Genomic DNA, 15209 nt, shown 5'->3' with positions numbered 1-15209 from the left:
GTCATTTCATGAACGGGATCACATCATTAGAGAATGATGTGATGGACAAGACCCATCTGTTAGCTTAGCATAATGATCGTTAAGTTTTATTGCTATTGCTTTCTTCATGACTTATACATATTCCTCTGAGTATGTGATTATGCAACTCCTGAATATTGGAGGAACACCTTGTGTGCTATCAAACGTCACAACATAACTAGGTGATTATAAAGATGCTCTACAGGTATCTCCGAAGGTGTTTGTTGGGTTGGCATAGATCAAGATTAGGATTTGTCACTCCGAGTATTGGAGAGGTATCTCTGGGCCCTCTCGGTAATGCACATCACTATAAGTCTTGCAAGCAATGTGGCTAATGAGTTAGTTACGGGATGATGCACTACGTAATGAGTAAAGAGACTTATCGATAACGAGATTGAACTAGGTATGATGATACCGACGATCGAATCTCGGGTAAGTAACATACTGATGACAAAGGGAATAACGTATGTTGTTATTACGGTTTGACCGATAAAGATCTTCATAGAATATGTAGGAACCAATATGAGCATCTAGGTTCCGCTATTGGTTACTGACCGGAGATGTGTCTCGGTCATGTCTACATAGATCTCGAACCCGTAGGGTCCGCACGCTTAACGTTCGGTGATGATTTGTATTATGAGTTATGTGTTTTTGGTGACCGAAGTTTGTATGGAGTCCCAGATAAGATCACAGACATGACGAGGAGTCTCGAAATGGTCGAGAGGTAAAGATTCATATATTGGAAGGTAGTATTCGGACATCGGAATGGTTGTGAGTGGTTCGGGTATTTTACCGGAGTACCGAGGGGTTACCGGGACCCCCCCCCCCCGGGGAAGTATTGGGCCTAGATGGGCCTTAGTGGAGAGAGAGGAGGGATGCAAGGGGTGGCCGCGCCCCCCCCCCTCCCCCATGGCAGTCCGAATTGGACTAGGGGAGGGAGCGGCGCCCCCCTTTACATCTCCCTCTCATACTCCTTCCTTTTCCCCTCTAGTGAAGAAAGGAAAGGGGGGCGGGCGAATCCTACTAGGAGTGGAGTCCTAGTAGGACACCCCCCCCCCATGGCGCGCCTCCTGGCCGGCCGCCTCCTCCCCCCTCCTTTATATATGGGGGCAGGGGGCACCCCATAGCACATCAATTGTTCTCTTAGCCGTGTGCGGTGCCCTCCTCCATAGTTTACTCCTCCGGTCATAGCGTCGTAGTGCTTAGGCGAAGCCCTGCGCGGATCACATCACCATCACCTCCATAGTTTACTCCTCCAGTCATAGCATCGTAGTGCTTACTCTCCCTCGACCCTCTACTGGATCAAGAGTTCGAGGGACGTCATCGAGCTGAACATGTGTTGAAATCGGAGGTGCCCTACATTCGGTACTTGATCGGTTGGACTGCGAAGACGTTCGAGTACATCAACCATGTTAACCTAACGCTTCCGCTTTCGGTCTACGAGGGTACGTGGACACACTCTCCCCCTCTCATTGCTATGCATCTCCTAGATAGATCTTGCGTGATCATAGGATTTTTTTAAAACAATTGCATGCTACGTTCCCCATCAGCACCCCCCAGGTGCTTCTTCGGCCCATTGGTTGTCTTCTGGTCCAAAAAAATCTCCAAAAAGTGTCACTGCGTTTGGACTCTGTTTGGTATTGATTTCCTGCGATGTAAAAAACATGCAGAAAACAACAACTAGCACTTGGCACTATGTCAATAGGTTAGTACCAAAAAATGACTATAAAATGATTATAAAACATCCAAGAATGATAATATAACAGCATGGAACAACCAAAAATTATAGATACGTTGGAGACGTATCAACTACTCCTAGTTCTATTAGTGTGAAGCGACGTGCAATAATAGCTCCCAGACTGTAGGTTCTATCACTGAAAAGTGCACAACATAAAATGGCAAGGTTAGGGGCACTGAGTGTACCACCCTCATGTCTAGTAGTCAAACGTTTTCCTATAAATAAACCAAAGTAATGCACAACAGCAAAATGCAGACTAGTAACTCTAGACTTAGAAACTCCTCTAAATTCTCCCACATGCAATCCTCAAACTCATCAGGTTGAGGTTCACCCAACTCACCCTTAGACGGAATCATGCATATTTCACGAAACCTATCAAATGGTATTTCAAAGGGTTGATCATATAGGTGAAAAGCAAACCATGGGAATGTCTAGTCTAGGCATGAAGTATTGTACAAATGATTTTGTGAGAAGTAGGTATTAATCACACTTATCCACAGTAAAGTTGGTTAAGTCAGCGTTCGCCATGAATTGCTTGAACTCGTGTCGGGAACCGGCCTCACTCATGAAGGTGTCGCATGGCCATTCACACGACCGTACCTCCGTTCTACGAGGGAGGTTGAGACCGGGTGCTCCACCCGAAACTCCCTTGGAGCCTCGGTTCGAAGAACCTCTCCTAAACATGTTCATCTCTCTGGAAATGTTCTGAATTACTTTGCCACAAATAAAAGTTCAACCGATCTCAAAGTTGATAGCAACAACTCAGACAAGTGTCTAGAGGCTATATCAGGCATTCAAACTACTTAGAACCAAATGAATTCAACATGCAAGCTCATTTTCATGGTCACCAACAGTAGCAAAATAACCAAAATATAAACCATTAGAACAAAAACTAATTGGACCAATGGAGGAGTCACATACCAAGGAGCAATCCCCCAAAACTGTTTCAAAAACGGAGCTCCAAGCAAAGAGATAAAAAATCTCAGGTTTCGGGGCAAGAACACGAGAACAAGAGTTACCATGATTTTTTCTAGAGAAAGAAGAAGCGATGGGCAGGTGGACTAAGTGAGGGGGTCCCCATGGGCCCCATGAGACACCATGGCGCGCCAAGGGGGTAGGTGATACATCTCCCTCGTATCTACTTTTCCTAACGCTTTTGCTCTTGCTTTAGAATCTAATCTGCATGATTTGAATGAAACTAATCTGGACTGGCGCTATTTTTAGCAAAACTACCATGGTGTTGTTTTTGTGCAGAAATAAAAGTTCTCGGATTTGGACAAAACTTTTCGGAGAATTACTTTGGAATAAATGATAAATATTGGAACCAAGACCCACTGGAGGGGCGGCTGGCTGCCCACAAGAAACCAGGGCGCGCCACCCCCCTCTAGCGCACCCTAGTGGGTGGTGGGGCCCTCGAGGCCCCTATGACCCTAATTCCGACACTGTAAAATCCTATTTTTCATTTTTCCAGAAAAAAATAAGATAGGAAGTTTCATCGCGTTTTACGATACGGAGCCGCTGCCACCTCCTGTTCTTCGTCGGGAGGCCAGATCTGGAGCCCATTCGGTGCTCCGGAGAGGGGGATCTTCTGTCTTCGTCATCACCAACCATCTTACATCACCAATTCCATGATGCTCCCCACCGGGAGTGAGTAATTCCTTCGTAGGCTCGCTGGTCGGTGAGGAGTTGGATGGGATTCATCATGTAATCGAGTTAGTTTTGTTAGGGCTTGATCCCTAGTATCCACTATGTTCTAAGATTGATGTTGCTATCACTTTGCTATGCTTAATGCTTGTCACTAGGGCCCGAGTGCCATGATTTCAGTTCTGAATCGTTTATATTTTCACAATTATATCTATGTTCTAGATCCAATCTTGCAAGTCATATGCACCTATTACGTGTTAGGATCCGTAAACCCCAGGGTGACAGTAATTGCGATACTTTCCGGCGATGACCATAGTTTGGGACTTTTGAGGAGTTCATGTATTCACTATGTGTTAATGCTTTGTTTCGGTTCTCTATTAAAAGGAGGCATAATATTCCTTAGTTTCCTTATGGACCCCGCTGCCACGGGAGGGTAGGATAAAAGATGTCATGCAAGTTCTTTTCCATAAGCACGTATGACTATTTACGGAATACATGCCTACATTATATTTATGAACTGGAGCTAGTTATGTGTCGCCCTAGGTTATGACTATTATATGAATATCATCCAACAAAGTCATCGATCCAATGCCTACGAGTTTTTCACATATTATTCTTGCTAAGTTACTACTGTCACAACTGCTACAAAATTACTGCTACCATTGTTACTACCGTTACCGTTACCACTGCTATCAAACTATCATACTACTGTGCAACTGATCACTTTGCTGTAGATATTTAATCTTCAGGTTTGGTTGAATTGACAACTCAACTGTTAATACTTAGAAATATTCTTTGGCTCCCCTTATGTCGAATCTATAAATTTGGGTTGAATACTCTATCTTCGAAAACTGTTGCGATCCCCTATACTTGTGGGTTCTCAGCACGCAACCGAGGTCCCTGCCGGCGCTGTAGGAGGCAGCTGCCGCCACCGGGCACCACCATGACTCCATGGCTGCCGCATGAAGGGAGACACAAACTGAGCTCGACTTGGGGGGGGGGGATGGAGCCGCATCACGAGGGGACGCTTCCGGCCGCCGGAGGACGTCGGAGCCGGACGGGAAGCGGATCTTCAGATCCCGACTGTGTGGTTGGGGCGGATTAGGCGTCGCGGTGTCGCAGCCATGGGCGAGAGGCCCCGCCGCCGCCGCCACAACACAGGCTTTGCCTGGAGGTGGCCTTCGATGGCGGCGAGGGGAGGGAAGGGTAGGTGGGGCTGGCGGCGTGCTATGGGGGAAGCCGACCGTGTCGCCTAGGGTTAGGCGACGCGGGGGCTGGGCTCGTCAGGGGTGTAGTTCTTACAAAAGGCTACCAACCAAAAATGACGCCGTTCAAATAGTTTTGATAGTTTAACTTGCAATCTATCTCTATTATTCTTGGACTCCAAGACTTGTATCTTTCCCTTATATATATATATATATATATATATATATATATAGTAATAAAGCACGGATTGACTCCGTGTGTTCACCGTCACAATACGTTTTTTTCCGTAAGTTTACGCTTTCATTTCGAATTTAAAACATATACACGAGGTGGTACTAAAGTAAAGTTTCCAGATATTGGCTCTTTTTAGTCAAGCACCCACGATCGGTTTCCCAGGCACGATCGATCCTTCCTGACCGATGTCTGGTCAAATTGTTCTGGCCCATGCGACCCAATGAAACCTGACGGCCCAGTTGAACAAGGATGGCCCAGTGCAGTCTGGAGGAGGCAAAATGTAATTGCTGATTTTGTGATTTGAACACGTGACCTAGTGGCAAACAAATACTATCAATACCAGCTAAGGTACCATGAACTATGCGTTGTAAAGGAAGCCTGACCTGTATATTAGTCCCACCTCAGTCCCTTACATGCAATCCTCTCAACTTAAATACGTCTTTGAATTTTCTGGATATCAAGGAGCCTTGTTAGAAATCAAAAAGGAAGGAAATAATTTGTCATGTTTAGATAAAATAAGGAATGAAAGAGAATATAAGGAAGGAAAGGAGAATAAGCCGGTCCGTTCCTCCACATGATTGGAAAGAGAGTAAGAAGATGAATCATGTTCGTGAAATTAAGGAAGGAAGCAAAATTGAATCCTATCTGTGATGGTCCTTAAAGGAAGTAAACAGAATTGATATTAGTGAAAGGAAGGAAAGTGTCAAAGAGGCAGTCGGAATCGAATCTATTTAAGCCCCTCGCAACAGCCGCAACAGCAAAATACAAGTTGCCGGCTAGCTTGATTGATCTGTGTTAGCATAATGATGAATACACACGCACGCTACTTACGTATTATGTTTACACAGCTGCACCGATCCGGCGGAGAGTAGATGGCTCGATTTATTGCTACTGAGAACTCGCATGTAAGCCAACGGGACGAGTACATGCACCTTGCGAAATCAGTTTTCCATAGCTAAATTGGTTACACAGGAAGTTACTATTCTACAAGGAGGAGGAAAGAGGGTTTTTCCCATGTATGAAAAAGGAATATCGTATTCCTACTATTCTGATTTTTTTAGCTGTTGATTTATTTCTATCTGACTTCATATGTGTTTTTGCATAACTCCAAGAGTGCTAGAGAGATATTTTGCAAGAATTGGTTTTTTTTTTCATGTATGAAAAAGGAATATCGTATTCCTACTATTCTGATTTTTTTAGTTGTTGATTTATTTCTATCTGACTTCATATGTGTTTTTGCATAACTCGAAGAGTGCTAGAGAGATATTTTGCAAGAATTGGGTTTTTTTTCCATGTATGAAAAAGGAATATCGTATTCCTACTATTTTGATTTTTTAGCTGTTGATTTATTTCTATCTGACTTCATATGTGTTTTTGCATAACTCGAAGAGTGCTAGAGAGACATTTTGCAAGAATTGGGATCCTCAACGCAATGCATACCCTAATAGCATTCATGTTACCTTTTCTGTTCATCTCCAAGGTCAAAATCTTTTATTTTCATACTACTTTCGGTGCAGAAGAAAACCGACATTCACTTAGACTAATTTGCATATCACGCTAGGTATGCGAAGGAGGAACTCAACAACTACACATGCAAGCTCACATCTCTTCTATAATATTAATTGTTGAATAGTTATGCAGAGGTGTAGCATTTTTGCAAAGATGGTTATGCTGAAAGTACATAATTCTTATTCATGGCGGGAATAATTGAAGTGTATCATAAATGAAAGAGTAAATTCCAATTTTACCCCTAAAGTTGATTCTTGTGGTAGAAAACATCACAAAAGCGTACATTTAGGTTTTTGCTTATGTTATAGGCCATGTTTAGGCTTAAATCATTACATGCTTACTGGGATAGGAGAGTGAAGTGTTTTTTGTTTCTTCCATAGCAATTGATGGACATATTTCGGTGCTACCTTTCGAATGTTGTTATGAGACGTTGGCGGTCAATAAACACAAAAAAGTCTACCCCATTGGGAAATATGCCCGTGCGTTACAATGGTAGAAAGAGAATACCACATCTCTAAGAATGATTCAAGACCATTCACTCGGTCCACGTTCTCTATTTTAACATAGCATCAAAAATGTCGTCACTTATCCTCCCTCCCATCCTCCCCTTCCTTATCTGTGGTCTGTAACTGCAATGCTTTAAGACTACAGAAATATTGAAAATCCTATTTATCCACAATATTCTCATGATATGCAAAAGTAATATTTGATTGTAATATTCACCATTTATTATCCATAATATTCTCACAATATCTAGGAGTTTAAAATATAAGAGCGAGTAGGTACCAAATATGAACATTTCTTAAAAACACGGGAGAATTCCACTCAAACAACTTTACAAGTAACAAAAAAAATAGGGCAACATTATTCAAACTATTTTGGTTGAAAATATAGTAAACATGCCTGGAAAAGAAAAATATCACATGTCTTAAATCCAATAACGACACCACATCTGTATGAATCTACACGATGCTGGCATGGTTGAGCGCAAAGTCTGGACGGATTTGAAACAGTCTCCGGCTGGCATCACGTGAGCAGCCGCACCGTGTGCAGGCCGACCCTGTCGATGTATTTCCCTTGCGAGATCTACATCAATTTTTTTGGCTTGCTTTTCGTGCGGCTCCTCCCTCCTTACGGCCATTGATCGGTAAAGGCGAACTCCGGGAGTTGTTTGTCTGGTGATGTTGGTGATGATCACAACTACCGGCGGAAGTGGAGGAATTTTGCCATACTTTTGAGCTTGGAGAACCAGACCAATTTATAACAGAAGCCTCATAAATTACTTTACAAACCAAAAAATCTGCCCAATGATTAACACAGTCGATATGGCATAATTTTAGTTACCCAATGACTGCACCCGCCAATAGGAATTGAGCCCCCCATTAAAATAAAGAAAGGACATGCACTGCTCGCAGATTGACTCTAATTAATCTAATAAAAAGCGGAAGGACATGCACTGTGCTGACTCACTCTAATTAAATGATTGCTTGGTTGGCTTGTGTGTAACCCGGTGAAAGAGAATCAAAGCCGTTGTGTGACTTCGCTAGCGCATTTTACTGAGTATCTTTTCGGTGCTGCTTTTTCATACTGTCAATGTTTTTATTTCTCAGCGATTTTGCTATGTCAAATGAGAATTTTCTGCATATTTACCAAAGAAATATCTGGTTGATCTACATGCAGTTTCGATCGAGCGTCGCTCCAACAAACAAGACACACGACATTGCAAGCCCCGTTAATGCTGCTACAAGAAGTACGCAATGCTCTAAAGCTGGACTACCGTTGTTGCTGTAAGACGGACCGCATGCTGCAAAGCTCGACCACCATTGTTGTGATTTCGGATGCCAGTATTGCAACAACCTTCTTCTTCGGAGTCAATCAAAGCTTACGCCTAGCGACACCTATGTCGTGGGTACAACTGCATATAATTTAATTTCAACAGTAAAAAATTTGGTGGATATGTTAATTTTTTTTCCGTTGCAACACACGGGCATATATGCTAGTTTTATATAAACAGCCCATTGAGGCCCCAATCAATACAATTATTATTCTTCAATCTTCACCGCGAACAACCCATATGCAATATGAAGGCTCATAGTTTAGCTAGGCTAGCTATTACTCTTGATGCTGGTCGACATGTTTGGTTACTCAAACGCCCTGATGGTCTTTGCATCCCTATGAATGGAAGAAATCTGATTTGATCGAAAAAAGTTAATAACATTTGAGCTCACGTGGTTCCCTCATTTTTCTGTTGAGCTCAGGTACACACGAGAACCTTCCACATTTTTTTGAGCATCAGTACAGACACAAGCGCTCATATACACGCGCATACATTCATCCGTATGAACGCACACACGCACACCCTACCCCTATGAGCATTTCCGAGAGACTGAGCCGGCATATCATCTTGAGATTTACGAAGTCACCGTAGGCGCCTTGTTGTCGATGGAAACGTCTCCTCCCACTGAAAGCGCATCGCCGGAAATCATGAAATAAATCCAGTAATAATGCGAGCACCAGGATTTAAACCCTGATGGGTTGGGGATACCACTGTCCACCTAACCATCTCAACCACTGTCTTTGCATATATCCAAACTCCAAACACATTGTCTGTTGTTGGTGGATCACGACGTTGCTCCGGTGCCCGTCGGCGTGCCCCATGACTGCTCCTCCTCCTCGGATGCACCCTGCACTCTATCCTCTGTCGTGGCCCGCCCGTGCCTGACGCCGATCTCCTCGACCATCCTCACGACCTCCGAGGCGTCTGGCCGCGCGTCCGGCGCCGTGGCCGCACACGCCATAGCCACCTGCAGCAGCGCCACCATCTCCTCCTCGGCACTGCCCCCATCCAGGCTCACCAGCTCCTCGTCGAACACCTCCGCCGTCCACTCCTCCCTTACCACCGACTGTACCCATCGCGGCAGGTCCGACGACACACCACTATCACCCACACCGGTCGACGCCGCCGTGGGGGACCTGCCGGTGAGGATCTCAAGGAAGAGCACTCCGAGCGAGTATATGTCCGACTTGAATGTCGGCCGACGCGCATCCACGAGCTCCGGCGCGCGGTACCCACCGACACTGCCCTGCACGGACGACGGTGGTGGGGAGAAGAGGTGCTGGAGGGAGTAGTCGGAAAGCGCAGCGCCTTCCGGGTCGCCGTGCCGGAGTAGCAGGTTAGACGACTTCAAGTTTCCATGGGTGAGGTTGTGTGCCGCGTGCAGGTGCGCCACCCCGCGCGCTGCCGACAGCGCGGCCCGCTTCCGCGTGTTCCAGTCCATCGGTCTCCGGCCGGAGCCGCTGCTACCTGTAGGAAAATAAAATGCACTGTGAGAATTTTCATATAGAGACATGCATCATGCATGCATAGTGAAACTGCAATATGCAGTACAAAAACATACTCCCTCCATTGCAAAATGTAGTGTCTATAGATTTTTTTTTTAGAAAATTCAAAACTTGCAAACTTTGATTAGTATGTAGAGAAAAATATTTACATTTAGAATACCTAATACATATCACTAGATAAATCATGAGATATATGTTAATATTTTATATGTTTGATGTTGTAGATGAACTTGGTTAAAGTTTGCTAAGTGTAACTTCATAATTTTTTTTATAGGCGCTAAATTTTGACTAAACTTTAGGCTAGTAAAACATGACTTATAAATTTGGGACCAAGTTCCACTATCATCAAGGTAACGGAATAACAACAGACCGGCATCCATGTGCAGCAGAACGTAAAAGAAGTCTAAATGTTCAGCTGCCAAAAAATAGGAGTTATATGCAACAAAAAGTATAGGGTAGTTGGATTCATATTCGGAAAAAAAATCAATAATATACTTTTTGTGCCGAATAAACCATAATTTCGTCAAAATTTGGATCAAAATTCAAAGGGACCAATAAACACGAAGTAATGAAACACGAACTAATCAAAATCCATGTGTGTGTGTGTGTGTGTGTGTGTGTGTGTGTGTGTGTGTGTGTACACATACTTGTATGAAATTGCATTTTCTAGTGGAGCATGTATGTACTGACTAAGAATCTGTCTTTCATTCGTTTTTAGATCCGTGCATTTTGGACTCATATGCATGCGGTAGTCTATGTATTTGCTTTGCCTCTTATCTGGAATAGCAATTTCATGTCACATCATAGGTTCCATCACCTTTTTGTGATAGAGAAGGACCTAATGTGCACGCATGACTCTACCATTCTCCATTCTCCCCCCATTGAAAATACTAGCATTAATTTTTCTTAGTGTTTCCTTATATGATTCATATCTTTCAAACTAAAATTTGGCTTTTGGTATATATATTTGAAATCCCGATGACAAGGTCTTTCAAATAAGATCAATATTAAATTTATTTTAAACTCATTTAATTTTTGTTGTTTCACAAAATTGATTGGAATTGAAATGAGTATAATTTTTAACTGTTTCTTTTGTTGATTGAAATTGAAATAAATTTCATATATCACTTATGTCATACATTTCAATAACTTAGTTACCAAATGCATTTCAGTTACCGAATCACTTTTTTACTTTATGCATTTCAATAACGGATGCTTCACTATCAGATTAGTTTGTCAGCATATGAATTTCAATACCAGATGCATTTCAATTACCATACAACTTTCAGTACCATATTCATTTCAATAACATGCACATATTTCAATTTCAATACTATTTTAAATATACATTTCAATAACATAAAAGTGAAATACAAATGATAAATTTCACTACCAAATGCATTTCGACACTAGAGGCATTCCAGTACCAGATCACTTTGTTACCATAAGCTTCAGTGCTAAATCACTTTGTTAGCAGTTGCATTTCAATACCAGATCCATTTCGATTAGTAGTTCACTTTGTTTTGAAATACCATAGCACTTTCAGTACCATATCCATTTCAATAGCATGCATTTATTCTCAATTTTAGAACATTTATAAAAAAATCATGTTTTTAGATATTTATAATATATATTTAAACAAAACATTGATTTTAATTATTTATACATATTTTTAAACTAATGGGATATAGAAATATGAAACACAAATTTCACAATCACAACTGTCAATGTGAAACTGAAATAGTAAAAGTTAAATGACTTTTGAAATGTATCCAAAATTGATCTTGTTCAAAAGGTCTTGCCGCCGGGAATTCAAATGTGTGTACAAATATAAAAACTGAATTTTGATTTAGAAGTTATGATTGATTTAAAGTATCGCTTAGAAATAAAAAAGGCTGCTTTACGTATGCGCAGAGGAAGAATAGAAATCGTGAATGCGACGTCCTTCTCTGCGCCCTCTATTTCTCTTTTTTGACACAATGACAGGAAGCTGACATGAACCATGCATATTCTCATGCGTTGCTTCTTTTATGGCATAACATACAAAGTTGCAGAATCTTCAAAAAGTTTTGAATGTGGATCTTTATTCTTTTATGGCATAACATGCAAGGTTGCAGAATCTCCAAAAAGTTTTGAATGTGGATCTTTACCCGGTACATATATGCTCGCCTAGGAAGAACTTTGGCATATTTATATTTGTATGCTAGCAAACATTTGTATGCTACCGTTCGTTGAAAACAGGTTGAAGAAAAGACATATTATTAGGCTATAATCAAGCAGCAGGCTGCAATTCAAAGTTTTCAAACTTTGACCAGGTTTTATAAATAAAAATCCCGCTAATCCCGGTAGACCAGACTGGACAAAGAAAAAGGAATCTCTGGAGGGAGCCATCACGGATAACCGACGGCTGCGGAGCCATACGTTCATCTGTGCGTCCCTTTCGAATGATTTGGAGCTACCAAGATTTTTCTGTACCCTCAGCAACGCTAGCCAAATGCAATCGCTATGATTGCCACCTTTCAATCCCATCGTACGACTGGAACCAGGAAAAATGCCGGACAAACGCGCAAGGGAACGTCGCTGTCCTGAGTAATCGACCGGAGTTTCACCTCATTCCTTCGATCGATGCAAACCACGGCAATGGCGGTTAAAACGAGCTAGCTAGCAGCGATCAGTGCAGTAACTAATGGCACTGTCACTGACGAGCGCGGGCCACTGTGAGCTACGGATGTGGTGAGAGGGGATGGCCGGATAGAGCAGGGGACTGACCGTGGAGCGCGGCGGAGAGGCTGCCCTCGGGGAGGAAGTCGGCGACGAGGAGCTTCTCGTCGCTGGAGAAGTAGTAGCCGCGCACGGGGAGCAGGTTGCGGTGCTGCACCCGGCCCAACGTCTCCACGGCGGACGCGAACTCCTGTCGCTCCGCCGCCACGTTCTTCAGCCGCTTCACCGCCACCGTCGTCCCGTCCTCCAGCGTCGCCCTGTACGTCGGCCCCGCGACGCCGTTCCCCAGCACCTCCGCCGACGCCCGCAGCAGGTCCTCCAGGTCGAAGCTGTAGCCGCCGCCGCCCATGAACACCAGCCGGCTCCTCATCATCTCCGCCGCGCCGCCGCCCGCTGCCGAGGGTATCTCCTTTGAAGACGTCAGGTCGGTCATCTCGCCTGACACCGTCGACGGCGTCAGCGTGTGCCCTCTCACCGGCGTTGCCGGCGTGGGCGCCTTGTTCCTGTCGTCGCCGCTGGCTGCCGCGTCGTCCCGGCGGCTGCGGACAAAGCAGAGCACGAGCAGGATGAGAACGAGCAGCGCGCCAGCAGCGGCGCCCACGGCGATGGCCGCGACCGCCGTGCCGGAGAGCCGCTTCCTCTTCTTCTCTTGCACCGGCGGGACGACGCCGCCGCCGGGGGACGGGCATGGCTTGTCGAGGGGTTCGCCGCAGAGCCGGAGGTTGCCGGCGAATGACTCTGGCGGGAAGCGCTCGAGGGAATCCGGGACGGCGCCGGCGAGCTGGTTGTCCGAGACATTAAACACCTCGAGCCGCTGGAAGCCGCTCAGGCTCTGAAGGCCACCGGAGAGGCGGTTGCCGTCGAGCCTAAGCAACCGCAGCTCCCTCAGGCCGGCGAATGCGGCCGGTATCTCACCGGACAGGTGGTTGTCGTAGAGCGCGAGGTGCCGGAGCGCCGCGAGCCCGGCGACATCGGGCGGGATGGAGCCGGAGAGACGGTTCCCCTGGAGGTAGAGCGAGCGGAGCAGGGGCAGCGCGAAGAAGTCGGCGGGGATGGCGCCGAAGAGGCGGTTGTTGCGGAGGGAGAGCGTATGGAGGCCCCGGAGCTGGCCGAGCTTGCCGGCGGGGAGGGCGCCGGCGAGGCCGACGCCGGGGAGGCGGACGGCGACGACCGTGGCGTTGCTCGCGTCGCAGGTGACGCCGGGCCAGAGGCACGCCGAGGGCGCGGACGGCGAGTTCCAGCCCAGATCGCGCTCGTGCGGCAAGGCGGCGAGGAAGGACTGCAGCGCCGTCCGCTCTTGCTTCGGCGGCTCCACGGCGTGGCAGCCGAGAGCGGCGACGGCCAGCGCCAGCAGCAGCACCGGCGTTCGTGGTGGGATCGCGGCCATCTGTGTGCGCGTGCGCCGCCGCTTGGCAAGTCTGATGGTGTGCTGCGGCCACGGCTGGGAAGAACGCGGCCTCGGCATTTGAGAGGCGCTTGCTTGGCTCGCGAGCGAGCTACACCGACTGCCACAGGTTGAGGGTGTGTGGATGGGAGCGAGCTATGTCAAGTGTCTTATGTACAGGTTGGGTTGCCTGGCTTGGCACAGGATCTGGAGTTTCATGTGGTTATAGGCTGACTCTGTTGCCGACAGAGTGGAGACAGAGAGAGTGGCGCTGCCGCCATTTGCACGTGCGCGCCATGGAGGCAGAGCATTAGCCGTTGGAACATTCTCCTCGGATCCGGGCTTGGCTTGGATCGTAAGTAAGCGGTGGATCATATGCATGCATGCATATGCATGGCATTTGGCATCATGTCCACTCTACTCCGCATGTCGCCGAGACACGATGGAGTGAGCCGCCTACAATACCGTTTATGCCATCATTTTTCCATCTTATTTTGCCCGCGGCATGATTGCAAATGGGAAGGTGTTTTTACTCATCTTCTTTTTCTTTTCCAGATGATAAGTGCTACACTTGTGACACGAAGTAATACGGACATGCCGTTTTTTATAGTACTCCCTCTATAAACTAATATAAAAGCGTTTAAATCACTAAAACAGTATTTTAGATGCTCTTATATTATTTTACGGAGGAGGTACTAAAGTTGCCATTCAAAAAAGAACAAATCTCAAAAAAATTCAAACTTGTCATGCAAACAGAAAATTAACATGCTTCATAACTAAAGTTGTCAAAAAAAATCATCAGGACCACACGTGTAACATTTATCAGGTTTGCATTGCTTACCACAAGTGCCACCTGGTACTCTTCTTCTTTTTCGAATTGACAAGCATCACGCTCCCAGTTTTCATTATCGTCAACGAAAACGGAATACGGAGGGGTGGTCGACACGGCAACAGTATGTACCCAATATTTTTGGCACCAATGATATGCTGCCACATGTAAAGAGATTTTTTTTTAGAAAAAGAGGATGCCCCCCGCCCTCTGCATCTTTATTGATTATTTTTGAGGACCTTACAAAGTATTACAACAATATGTCTGAATCCGTCATCTTGGCAATATTTGTCGCTACTCATATCCAAATGATGAAGACGTGCTAGCTGGGCCACTACCCAGACCACTCATCTAATCCTAACATCAAAATGATGAAGGGGTGCTAGCTGGGCCACTACCCAGACCACTTACTTAAACCTAACATCAAAAGCCGGAAGCCCCAGCCGAGCCACATACCGCGTATGGGGTACAAACCGGTCCGACGCACTCATGTGTCGTCGCCGCCATCTTCCACAGGTCCGTCTTCAGAGCAAATATTGAGGCTTCTACCTTGTCTGGCCACTACGTCACCACGACACCAAACA

The 15209-nt window shown here is 45.5% G+C and overlaps 1 protein-coding gene across 1 annotated transcript; it reads right to left on the bottom strand.

Moving 5' to 3' along the window:
* Window positions 1–8527: 8527 nt before the first annotated feature.
* Window positions 8528–14000, bottom strand: LOC123062861 (probable inactive receptor kinase At2g26730). The gene is made up of 2 exons (XM_044486544.1): window positions 12461–14000; window positions 8528–9653 (listed from the first exon to the last, which is right to left on the bottom strand). The coding sequence occupies exons 1-2, from the start codon at window positions 13875–13877 to the stop codon at window positions 8971–8973; spliced, it is 2100 nt and encodes a 699-aa protein (XP_044342479.1). The 5' UTR covers window positions 13878–14000; the 3' UTR covers window positions 8528–8970.
* Window positions 14001–15209: the final 1209 nt, after the last annotated feature.

Source organism: Triticum aestivum, chromosome 3A (genome assembly GCF_018294505.1).
Source record: "Triticum aestivum cultivar Chinese Spring chromosome 3A, IWGSC CS RefSeq v2.1, whole genome shotgun sequence".
NCBI classification, from domain to species: Eukaryota; Viridiplantae; Streptophyta; class Magnoliopsida; order Poales; family Poaceae; genus Triticum; species Triticum aestivum.
The sequence above is the reverse complement of the archived record's forward strand: the minus strand, read 5'-3'. Positions and strand labels throughout refer to the sequence as shown.

Excerpts from the sequence above, each read along its gene's own strand:
- LOC123062861 (XM_044486544.1), bottom strand. The coding sequence starts at position 13,877 with ATGCCGAGGCCGCGTTCTTCCCAGCCGTGGCCGCAGCACACCATCAGA. Across the intron at positions 9,654-12,460 it reads CCTCTCCGCCGCGCTCCACG|GTAGCAGCGGCTCCGGCCGG; the intron begins GTCAGTCCCCTG and ends ATTTTCCTACAG.